At 57.7% G+C, this 12,088-nt stretch overlaps 1 protein-coding gene across 1 annotated transcript in view; it reads left to right on the top strand.

Annotated features, from left to right (window-relative positions):
* Positions 1-12,088, top strand: part of RBM19 (RNA binding motif protein 19) — a 139,563-nt gene that overhangs the window by 83,641 nt on the left and 43,834 nt on the right. The window contains exon 25 of the mRNA XM_065889525.1: positions 4,251-4,356. Coding sequence (XP_065745597.1) covers positions 4,251-4,356 — 106 coding nt within the window. The remainder of the gene's footprint in view (positions 1-4,250; positions 4,357-12,088) is intronic.

Below are 12,088 nucleotides of genomic sequence, written 5' to 3'. Positions count from 1 at the left end.
CACTGAGCCACTGCCATCCAGGGCTGTGGCAGGTCCAGTCAGAGGGCGCCAGGGGAGGGGATCCCCTCACGCACGCAAGTCACACACACACACACACACACACACACACACACGTACTGTGTCTGCGATCAGGCCTGTGTGCCAACGCGATTTGCGTGCCTGGACTTGTTTACGAGGCCCAGGCATAATTGGCTTGCCTCGCTCCACACCTTGGTGCGCCCTCCCCACCTCCTCCTTCTCTTCCCCCTCCCACCCCCACTGCACCTCGAAAGAAATTAAAAATGTGACAACAAACTCCAGTTGTCAAACACCCACGGATCCCCACCAGTCACGTGCTCCTGGCGCGGCGGAGCGGGGTGGGGCTGCGGCGTGGAGGAGTAATTGGTGAACCCGAGGTGAATGAAATAATTGGAAAAGTGAGGTGTGAGTTTGTTACTGAAGTGTGAGCATAGTGGGGGAGGGAAGGAGGGCCATGTTTAAAAGCCCCGTATGTCCTCTTTATTCACAGCTTCTGATACAGTAATTGCTATTTTGTGGTTTCTATTATCTACACAGTGGGGAGCATCCGTGTCTCCTTCCCAAGTGGTAGAGTCTGGGCTGGCGGGGGTTGGGGGGGCGGGGTTGGTTCCTGGGTGCCCTGTCATCTTCCTCCCTCTCCGGTCCCTGGCGGCCCTGCCCAGCCATGCCCAGGCCTCTTCTCCCAGGAGACGCGCAGAACTTCCTGCAAAGGCCGCTCTTAAAAATGGCTGCGTGGGCTTTGCTGTCAGATGAGAACTTTAATAATGGCTGGTATTTATATATCGCTTATCTCCAAGGAGCTAAAGGTACTTCATCGATTCCCCCGCTCCGGCCTTTTTTACCTTTTTTTTTCTTTTTAATTCTCTTTTGATATCTCTCTGAGATCATTAATATCGGCTTTATTTTCTCCCACACAGTAGTTACACAAGCAACTGAAGCCATCCTTCCTGAGCTGGGAGGGAAAGCTCGCCTGAGTTTCGAGTCCCGGGCCGTGGGGCTTGGGCAGGTCACTTGGCCTCTTCAGCCCTTGGTTTTCTCATCTGTAAAAATAGGAGGCAGTGACTCTTACCCCACAATTGTTGTACCTAGAAACGGTATATTTAAAAGGCCTAGCACGCCACAGGCACTCTGTCATTGGCCACTGGGGTGACAGCCGCAGTGACGGTCTTGAAGCTCCAGCCATTCATTCCGGGGCTTCACGGGAATCGGGAAGTTCGTTCTAAGATCTAACCCTAATCTTCCAGCTGCTCTGGAAGACCTCACTCTCTCGTGTCGTGAGGAATGGTGGGATTTTTTAAGCTCCTAGGGTCTTGGGACACAGCATTTCCTTGGCCATGCAGATGTCTGTCTGGACACCCCAGACGGGCAGTGACCTCCCCCACGGCCCCCCAGCTCCCTGGTCCCCACCCTCACTCCCTCGTGGATCGAGGGTGCCCCTCTGTCCTGGCTTTTCCCTGCCAAGCTCCCAAATGCCACTTCTCCAGGCCACGTAAGCATGGCTCCTTTAGCTTCTCTCGTCAGCTCTTTTTCTCCACCTTTTAATTATTTTCCTCGCCTTTCTCCGGACCCTCAGATGCTTACCATGCGTAGAGCGTCCACAGCTTGCAGCGTGCTGCAGAGAAGGAGGAATTAACTTCACCAGTCTCTCCCTCTCTCGGTCTCTCTTGCCTACACACACGGGTGAGGTCCCCAGAAATGAGCCACGGCTAAGAAGAACTGGGCAGCATCAGGGGACGGGAAGTTAGAGCCCCCGTGGGCAGAGGCAGGGGGTTTGCACCCAGTGCAGGCAGGAGGGACTGGGTCTGAGTCGGCCTCCCTTGCCCTGGGATCTCGGGGAAGTCACTGGACCCCTCGGAGCCTGCACAGCGCAATCCTAGCCGTCCCCGTACACGGCCTTCCTTCTTCATTGCCAGACAGGGCCAAGCCTCAGAATGAAAGCCCCGCTCCGGAAAGTGGCTGGTCCCCTCCAGATAACTGAAGCGGGTGAAACAGCACGGAGAGCTCCTCCGGCTTCGCATCAGACACTCCCAGGTTCACACTCTGGCCCTGCCACCTACTCGCAAGAACCGCTACCTCCCTGAGCCTCAGTTTCCTCATCTGAAAATGGGGTCGGTGAGACCAATAGTAATTAACATTTGTGCTCTTCATATGTACCCCGTGGCCTGGTTCGTGGAATCCTCATCACCACCCTCGGAGCGTAGGTGCGACATCCCACTGGTCGTGTCCACCTTCCAGGGCTGCTGTTTCTTCGGTCCAAAACTACCTCCAGGCGTCCACTCTGAGCCAGGCCTGGGGCACCTTGCTGCAGGTCCCAGGATGGGTGAGATAGATGTGGTTTCCACTCTAGCAGAGCTGAATTCCAGCCCCAGGGGAAGGCAGAGTGTTACCCAGGCGTCCACACCGCAGCGCCCTCAAGCACAGTGGGCCCTGACCGCTGGGGGCACATCCACCCCCACCCAGAGCAGGTCAGCCAAGGCTGCTCACGGAAGCCGAGGCCTGAGAGCCTGGAGGCTGGGCCAGGGGTGGAGAGTCAGGCAGAGAGACCGGCCCACCCCATAGGTTGTCTGTGGCCGTGTCTGTCCAGCATCCAGCATGACCCAGACACACAGCGGGTGCTCGGCAAGGCCTCCCTGTGCCCTTCAGCCTCCTGAGACCAGGTCTGAATCGGTCAGATACACTGTCCCCACAGTCCCCGTGACTCTCTGAAGAACTTGGTGCCAAAGCACCATTTATGTTTACCCAAAGGAGCCTGCCAGAAAATATGTGCGTCCCCTGCCCTCCGTGTCCAAGGCCAGCCTTGACACAGGCTGCGGGGCTTCGCTGGAAAAAGACGCAGCGTGTCTGTCATGGGGCGTGTCGGCCTTTAGGTGGCAGAATAAAGCAGGGTTTGTGGGCAGGACTCTGCTGGGTTCTCCCACCTCACCTTCGTGTTGGTCCCCACCTGCCCAGCCTCTGGGCCGCTCCAGGTGGGCCACGAGCCTCAGCCGGGGGCTGGGATGACTGACAGGCCTCCACTGCCCATCCTCTGCAGCCCCTCCCCTCCCGGGAGGCTGGCCGTGGAGCCAGCAGCCCAGTTTCCGTGGCCTGCTCGGAGAGGCGCCAGGAGAGGGAGCGGAGCTGCCGGGGAGAGTGCCGAGGAGACGTGCAGATTCATTTTGAGGCTTCATAATGCCGCATTTACACACCGTCCTGCCTCCAGAAATTGGGCTGGCAGATGCCTGGTCATGCCGGCAGGGCTGCGGGTTAACTCCGCAGATTTAGCTTAGATCATTTCACGAGAGCTTACGGCCTTTACTGTGCCTTTTGCCCAGTCGGTCTCTGGCCCCGAGGCATCCTGCACCATCTTGTGTAGGTGTGTGTGCCCGGGTGCCCACAAGTGTGTGCAGATTTTCAGATAAAATAATACATGCCGCGCACATTAAATATTTATCAGCAGCAATTTGTGCGTGTATGTTTGAGAGATGGACCTGAGGATGGGCTGGGGGCGGGGGAGTGAGAGAGGAAAGCAGGGGAGGCCCGATCCTTTTGTCCGGGAATTTCTCAAAGGTTTATCCAGGGGGAGAGGGGGCACTGGGGAGATGGTTGGAGGCCGTGTTTACCTGTTTGATCCCTGTTGGATGCGGGGGGGAACACCTGACTTTTCTCCTGCAGAGTCAGCTTTGCCTGACTTTGGCTTCGCAGATATCAAAACCCTGAGGCAGGAGTGGGGTTTAGAGGGCGTGGCTGTGTGGCATTCAAGTGCCAAGCGCTGAAGAACCATCCCAGGTCCCAGATCTGGGAGAAGGGACTCACCCCGTTTACTCAGTCAGATTCGTGGGGGTCCGTGGGGAGTCCGTGCTAACCCCGAGTCCGGGGCCCTGGCCTGGCCAGTGCCTCCCCAGCCCAGCCACGCGTGCACGGGGCTGCATCCCCCTTGCTGAATATTCATTCACCCCAGCCCCTCACCCCTGGGAGGAATGGCATCCCCAGTCTGATGGTTCCCTCCCTGCTGGCGTGATGGCCAGGCCGGAGGGAGAAGGCCACCCAGGCCCCCAGGATACGTGCTGGCCAGTGGGGAGCCGACACTGACACGAGTGTTCGTGCACGTGGCTGTGCACACGTACCCCCCATGTGCATCTGCGGGCACTCCTCTCTTCTAACTGGAAAGGGTTAGCGGGTGAGAATCGGTCCTGCCCCCCCCCCCGCCCCCTTTGCAGGCCTCGATTCTGAAACTCCCGTGTTTTTATTCCCAGCACCTTCGGGGAGCTGAAGACAGTCCGCTTGCCAAAGAAGATGACGGGGATGGGCTCGCACAGAGGGTTCGGCTTCGTCGACTTCCTCACCAAGCAGGACGCGAAGGTGAGACCAGGGCCCCTCCCTCCCGGCCTCTCCTTTCTGGGTCCTTTGTGGGAGAAGCAGCAAGGCCTCTTCACAGACGTGGGCGCGGCCCCCACTCCCCATTCGGATTTTCTCTCCCCTCCTCTCCCCAGCCCTGCTAATTTGTACAATGTCCTTGGAAGAAAAGACCATGGGCCTTGTGTTTGGAGGAAGGGGCAGTTCTGTGTCCCGGGCCGCTCCAGGTCAGACAGAAAGCGTGGGAGATGCTGTGCAGAGTGTGGAGAGGAACCAGGGGACAGCGCTCGGAGAAGAGGCCGCCAGGCACCCCAGTGGGAACCCACGGGGACAGCTCTTTCCCCTCTTCTTCTGCTGGTGCCTGGGGCTTCTGTTTTGTGCTGATTTCAGGTGCACTCAGGCCAGGCAAGTGCTGCTCTGTGTAAGCACGTGTACGGAATTCCTTGGAGACAGAACCACCTTTTATTTTTGAAGCAAGGCAGCCTCTCTGGGTGTGGGCTTGGTGCAGTAGGTCCTGGGTCCCCGTCCTCCGCGGCAGCAGACCAGGGGCAGAGCCTGTGTGACCGGGGTTCTGGCTGCGACCGTGGTTGCTGCTCTCACAGTCCCAGGTCAGGATCCTGGGGGGAGGGGGCCATGGCGCTGTCTTCGTGGGCTCCCTCCGAGAGCCTGTGCCACAGGCAGCCTTCCCCCGTCCTGGCCTGTCTTCCCTTGAGGGTGCGGTAAAGCAAGGGGCAGGTGTCACTAACGGCTGGGGTCCCCTCCGCCTCTGAGGAGGCGTCTTCAGAAAAGCAGAGTATTTGTTGGAATCACGCTCTTGGCCAGCAGCAAATTGGCGCTGCCAGAGGCCCTGTGGGTGGAGCTGAAGGTGTCATCTCAGGGACACAGCTGCGGCCTTTGTGGGCCCTGGGAACATGCACAGGCAGAGAGGGTGCCCCAGGACTTCAGCAGGCCTGCCAGCCACCTTTGTCTCAGCGTCTTGAACTCAAGTGCACGCTTTGTTGACACGTGGCCATGTTTGTCCAGACATCTGCGCCTCTTTCTTCTCAGCTGGCAGTCTTCCCCTCGCCTCCTGTCGTGACAGGAGGGACCGCAACCCCTGCGTGCAGCCGGTCCATGGCCTTGACGCTCACCAGCAAGGCAGGCACCTGCGGGGTCCCCCCGCCACTGGCTCAGAGAGAAGCCAGGGAACAGCCGTCCAGAGCACTGCACTTACTGCTGGCTGCTTGGCTTCCCCAGCCCTGCCCTGTGCCTCAGTCTCCTCATCTGTAAAATGGGAATGATGACAGGTCCCACGCCCACAGGGTGAAGGCAGGTGGTGACACGGGTCCTGGCACACGGTGCTCGAGATGAGTGAGCTGTTTCCTCCCCGTTCCCACCAGCCCAGGTCCCTTCAGAGCCACCAGGCCCCCATCTGTGGACAGGGAAGAGAGGGGTGCAGGCAGTGCTTTCTCCACTGCGTCCGTCTGGCCCTGAGCTTCTGTGAGTGTGTAGGACCATTGTCATCTGTTTTATGTCAGGGTTCCTATGTGAGACTGCGATTACGGGAGAGATGAAGGGGGATTCACTCCCTGCCCCAAGAAAAATCTCTTATTAAGGGCCAGTGCGAGGGCTAGCTGTTAGAGCACAGACCCTGCTGCCAGAATCCTAGCACTCACCTGCTGTGTGACCTTGAGCAGGTGACTTACTTTCTACGTGCCTCAGTTTCCCCCCTTATAAAACAGTAATAGAATTTCCCTCACCGAATCGTTGCGAGGCTGGGATGAGATGATAGTACGGGATCTGGCCTCCGTGAGCTCCGTCTGTTAGCTGTGATGAGGCGGATGGTGATGGTGGTGATCTAAGAAGAAGGGAAGGAGCAGAGAGAAAAGTTGTCCACGCCCTCCAGCTAGAAGCTTCTTCCACGCGGCAGCCTCCCTCCAGAGCTTGAAGTCAGAATTAACGTGGCTCTCGGGACCCAGAGGGCTAGACCAGGCATGGACTGCCAGCCTTGAATTTCCACGCTCCCATCGCCAGGATGCAGTCAATATAGCTTTGTTCCCTGGGGTCATGGGAATGGGGCGTGGGGGGTAGATGCTCAGGTAGCCGGGCAGTGCCAGTGCCCGCTTGGCTAGCGCCTGGCGCCGGAGGCCAGGCTGCAAATGTTCTTTGCAGAGCCTAGCACAGCCTTCTGCTGACTTATGGAGGTGGCTCCTCCCCCTCTGTCCCTTCCATCCTGGGCTCCAGGAAGAGAAAGGGCAGCCGAGGACGGTACGGGCTCAACCCACACTCCCTCCAGGACTGGCTCTTGCGGCCCCTCACCTCCGACAGGCGGCAGCCTGGCTCCGGAGCTGTCCTGGCCCTGCCATTCCCACCTCTCACCGCACCAGGACGGGCCCTCTGTGCCCCCGCTGAGCGAGCTGGTCTCCCATGAAGTCTGAGCCCACCAGGAGCGCACCTTTCCCGCAAAGATCCCTTTGCTCTTTTTGCTTCCCGGAGAAGCTGCTGTGACTTTTCCTTCTCCTTCTCCCTGTCTGTCTGAAGAACTTTATTGTCCCCCGAGTGGAACTTTTAGCGCTCTCCACTAAGCCATAGAGCCGTGCGCGCTGCATGTTGGTGAATAGAATTCTGAATATTGTAAATATCTGGCTAGCTCGAGGGCAGGCGTGAGTTTGAAGAGAGAAAGCAATGCTGGAAGGAGACATTGACTTAGAAACCGAGACCCTTTTTTCATTTCGAAAGAAGGAACTCGTGGGAATCCCAGGGCTGGTAGGGGAACTTCCAGGACCCCCAGTTTCTCAGGACAAGCGCCGCCCACCACCCCACCACCACCCCTAGCAGTTCTCCCTTTGAAGCGCTTCAGGGAAGAAGACCTGCTTTAGAAATCCTTCCCGGGGCTTGACTGAACCCTGACCACTCGGCTCCCTCACCGAGGGCTTCACCCTCGTTTCCTGCCGTGGGGCGTCCTCCAGGAAGATAGTGGTCAGTAACTCTGTGGCGTCAGCAGCGCTGGAACCTGGAGGTGTAAGCCTCCTGTGTCCCGGGGCGCCAGGCGGTCCTCAGAGGGGAAAAGAGGAGACAGGGAGGAAAAGATGAGGGGAGCGGACACATTACGGGGAGGAGGCAGGGAGGGAGTAGAGGCCGATTGTAGAACCTTGGGTCTGGAAAGCAGTGGAGAAACTAGCAGTTTCCAGGCTGGGCTGTGAACCCGGGGATGTGACTCACAGCACAGTACTCTTTCCTGGGCACCAACCCGTCCACTTTGCCAGCTGGCTGAGGAGAGAATTAGGCACCCTGGTTGGTCCCTGGAGGCATCCGCTCAGCACCGCCATCTCTCTTTGGGCCCCAAGCACGGGTCATCTGTGTCCTCCCCGCCCCCAGGGACCCTGAGTATTCCAACCTTGCTCCATGACCCCGAGTTCCACCCCGCACATCCTCGGGAACTCCGTCATCCGTCAGGCCCCTCTGGGTCAAGCACATGCCCCAAACAGGGAAGAGAATCCTAGAGCAAGGCTCCACGAAGAGCTCAGGGTAACCAGGCAACTGATGACAATAGCCAGAGGCACCCGCGACCGGCCGAGCTGGCTTTGTGTGTGAAATGTACACCGTATACGCATTGTCTCGTCCCAACCTGCAGAAGCCCCGGACTCAGCTGGAGATTTGCATAACTCCCTCCCGGGTTTCTCCAGGCGCTTGTTAAGCTCCGTGTGTGCAGGGTCCTGGGAACCAATGGGAAGCCGGGACCTGGCTCTGTTGCCGAGATGCTAAACCAGGGGTGGGACCTGGCCATCAGCCCCTGTCACAGGCTCCGTGAGCTGGCATGTTCGCCCAACCTAGGGCATTTCATCAGCCCCCGATGTCCCAGGCATGAATGTCAGTCTCTCTGAAAGGGCTGCTGTTATTATTATCTAAACCTCCAAGTGTGATGAGCCCACATTTCTCAAAGCACCTTCTCCCACGTGCTGGAGGGAAGTAGGGACAAAGGTCGATGAGGGCAGACAGGAAGTCCCAAATAAGGTGGTCTTCCCCGATGGCCTGTGTCTGCGCTTGTGTGTAGGGATGTTTGTAGTGTCTCAGGTGCCACGTGTTTCTCTGGGTCCTGATGATGTTTCTGGAAGGGCAGCCTCTTGGCATCAGTAAAAAACCATCAACTTCTAAAAGCCCGTCTTTGGCAAGGACGGCACTGGGCATTTTACGCATCAGTGCTAGGAAGCCATTTGACAGATGGGTAAACTGAGGTTCGAAGGGATGGCGCCACTTGCCAGAGCTGGGAAACCCCGCGTGTCAATTTGATTCCAAAGTCCACGGATTAGCACTTCCTCCCTTCATTCACGTATTCACTTAAATTGAGTGCCAGCTGCGGCCAAACCGTGCGCCAGCCCCCTCCTCTCTACACCACACCCCTCACCTCTCACCCATCCCCAGCAACTCACCAATTAGACATTTGGAGGAAGGCCAAGAGGTTGGCCCTTAAAACATCTCTTGGGAACAAGCCCAGGATGAAATCAGCTCCTCCGGGGCCCCCAGAGGAGGAGTGGGCATTCCTTTAGGGCCCTCCAGAGCCGCACACTGTCTCCTGCCAACCCTCCCAAGCCTTGGAGGCAGCAGCTTTCTACCTGGACAGGTGACCTGGGATTCCCAACCAGCTGTGCCCGTGCCCATTGGCCAAGAGGCCACCAATGGTCATTGGGATTCTGTTTAGAAGCCACCACCTCCTCTGCCTTTACTTGGACTGGCTGGTCATGGAGGAAGAAGGGAAAGAAAGCAAAGAGCAGACTTGCAGCCCGGAAACCAGAACATTCTTTTTTTTCCCCCAATGCATGCGCCTTTAATTTCTCTCTTCCCGGAGCCCACCGAGCCTTTGTACTTTTGCAGTTGCAGCTGTTTTTATTTGCCGCCGCTGCTGTTGTTTTAAAAGGTCTGTTTTCACATGGAATGTTATCCAATTAGCAGAGCAATGTGTTGGCTTAAATAAACACTTGGGGGGAGCCAGCAGTAGGGAGATGGGATGGCGGTCGGCGTTGGCAGGCAGCGCTCTTCTCTTCTCACTGGTAAACAACCGCAGCTTTAATTGGGGAGTCGTGCCAGTTAACGTCTCTGTTCTCACTTCTCACTTTTGTATGGTGCCGGGGGAGAGGGGGGCGTGGACACAGCCCCAGGCCCACCCCAGTTGGGGTAATGCTGAGAGAGTTTCGTAGGGGGCTCCCATCAGGCCTCTCCGCACCCATGGCCTTCGCCTTGCAGATTCCGCTGAAACAAGACCAGTGGTGGGAAGAGGTGACGGTGAGCAAGACAGAGCTTCTTAAGGCAGGGACAGCCACCTCCTCGCTGGGTGCCCAGCCGCGGTGCAGGTGCCATAAACGGCGATCGCCGTCAGACTAGCGGTGGATGGTGTGCACTCCACATACAGACACACACACACCTTTGCTTATCTGAGTGCAAGGAGCGCATAGAGTACAGCCTCCCCGAGGGCCCCGAGGGTGTGCAGCCAGGGTCTGAAGGGGACATGGCCCCATGGAAATGAAGACTCCGTGGGCTGTGTCCTCCCTAGACAGCCCATGTTCTAGAAAGGCAGGGCGGCGCAGTGGTTAGCGGCGTGGCCCATGGAGTCAGAGCTGCCTCCTTCCATCTCCGTGAACGTGGGCAAGGGGCTTCATGTCCCCACACCCCAGGCTGTTCATGTCCGCAACCGGAAATGATCTGCGCCTTGAAGCAGCCATGAAGATTAAGTGGAAAGCTGCGTGCCAAGCACCCACCACAGGCCGCGGCGCAGGGCACCAAAGGAGCAGAGGCAGCGGGGTGTCCCGGGCCCCGCGGGGCAGAGGCGCTGTGCTTTGAAGCCGAGGTATCAGTTGCTTTTTGTCTCCTGAAATGTTAACTGGCCACAAATCCAGGAATTGGGGTGCTATCCCCACTTGTCTGTGTTAGATGTGTGCGCTCGTGCTTGTGTTTTTTTGTGGGGTTTTTTTTTTGCGGTACGCGGGCCTCTCACTGTTGTGGCCTCTCCCGTTGCGGAGCACAGGCTCCGGACGCGCAGGCTCAGCGGCCATGGCTCACGGGCCCAGCCGCTCCGCGGCATGTGGGATCTTCCCGGACCGGGGCACAAACCCACGTCCCCTGCATCGGCAGGCGGGCTCTCAACCACTGCGCCACCAGGGAAGCCCATGCTTGTGTTTTAAGTGCAGGTTTTCCCTAGTTCCTATCAACAGGGCCCAGGGGTAAAGGAAAACGTGTTTGAATCCTGAGCCTTGCATTTCAAGGCATGGATTTGGACTCAGCCAACACATTTGTGGGCTGAGAACCGGGGATCAGGACGAGCCGCCCTCCTCCGGCTAGCAGATGTGCCTCCCTCATCTCTGGGGTACGGGCAGCCCCGCCGTGTGCCCATCTGCTGGCCGCATCCCTCTGTCCCTCCGTGTGCCCTGAGGCCTGCCCAGCCCCTGTGGGGTCAGAGTGGGAGGCCAAGGAGCTCCACTGCTCTGAGAAGCCCTCAGGTTCAGATGTCCTCGTTTCAGATTTATTCAGCGGTCAGGACCAGTTCCCCAGGAAAGGTAACCAGCCCAGCCGAGCTGGACAGACTTCCTCCCTCCCAGCAGCACTAAGTAATCATCATTTTAAAACTTAACTACTGGGAATTCCCTGGCGGTCCAGTGGTTAGATCTCCACGCTTTCACTGCCAAGGGCCCGGGTTCAATCCCTGGTCAGGGAACGAAGATCCCACAAGACGTGCAGTGCGGCCAAAAAGCTAAATACATAAACTAAACTACCAGGGGCAACATCACAGGTCCCGGGAATCAGGCCCTGCCTGCGTGCCGGGCGCTGGGTTAAATGAATAGTCATTATCTGATGTATTCTCAGCACCAAGAAGGTTGAAGCACCTCCACTTTGTAGTGGAGAAAGTGAATACTCAAAAGTTTCTCGCCAGATCAAAGCCAGAAAGCACAAGACCATGCTTTGCGACCCCCTGTGGAGCCCAAGGCCATTACCGGGCCCCACGGCCTCATTGCCTTGTCACTTCTGGCCCCTGGCTTCCTGGGTTGGCCCTCTTTTCCTAGTAGCTCTTTTCTCTCTCCCCGAGGTCAGAGGTGGTACGTTACCTTCCTGTCCCCTAGTTGAGTTCCCTCCTTTTGGCCCATAGTAGGTCCTCCGGGGATGTTGAGTTGAATTGGGCTGAGCTGCGTGGATGGATGGGTGCAAGGAAAGGACATCTGTTCATCTGAAAGATTTTAGACACCGCAGCCCGGAAAACTAGCCCCTGGGTGTTTCTCTTAGAAACTTGCCCTCAGCTCCACGGCATCGTAGGTCGCAGGGGCCCAAGGTGCTGAGTGGAGGCCCACAGTTGAAGTTACCAGTATTATGCAAAGAGCCCCACTTTTTCTGGGGACCAGCTCTTCCCCAGTGGAGGCCAGAGGTAGCTGGAAGATTTGCTGGGAGCTCACTTACAGGAGTCCGGGAGCATTGGTACAGGGACAAAAGTGATCTCCCCCTTAGAGCACAGCATGCTGTCCACAAGGAGACGATACAGAGCATCCCAGGACAGCAGACTGTCCTCCCAGAAATCATAGGGCCCTGTTTCTCAACCCCCTCGGCAGAGAAGGAGCTGAGCCCCCAGCAGGCCCAGCTGGGCCGCTGCTCCCTTTCCCTGGGCTTGGCTGCTGTGCTCTGAGCCACGTGGTCGTTCTTGGCCACGCTTCCTCCAGGATTCAGGGGCACAGATGGTTTAGGGCAGGTTGGCGTCGTCCATGTTCAGGTGGATTTGGCA

This window comes from Phocoena phocoena, chromosome 13 (genome assembly GCF_963924675.1).
Source record: "Phocoena phocoena chromosome 13, mPhoPho1.1, whole genome shotgun sequence".
NCBI classification, from domain to species: Eukaryota; Metazoa; Chordata; class Mammalia; order Artiodactyla; family Phocoenidae; genus Phocoena; species Phocoena phocoena.
This window is presented reverse-complemented; position numbering and strand designations above follow the sequence as displayed.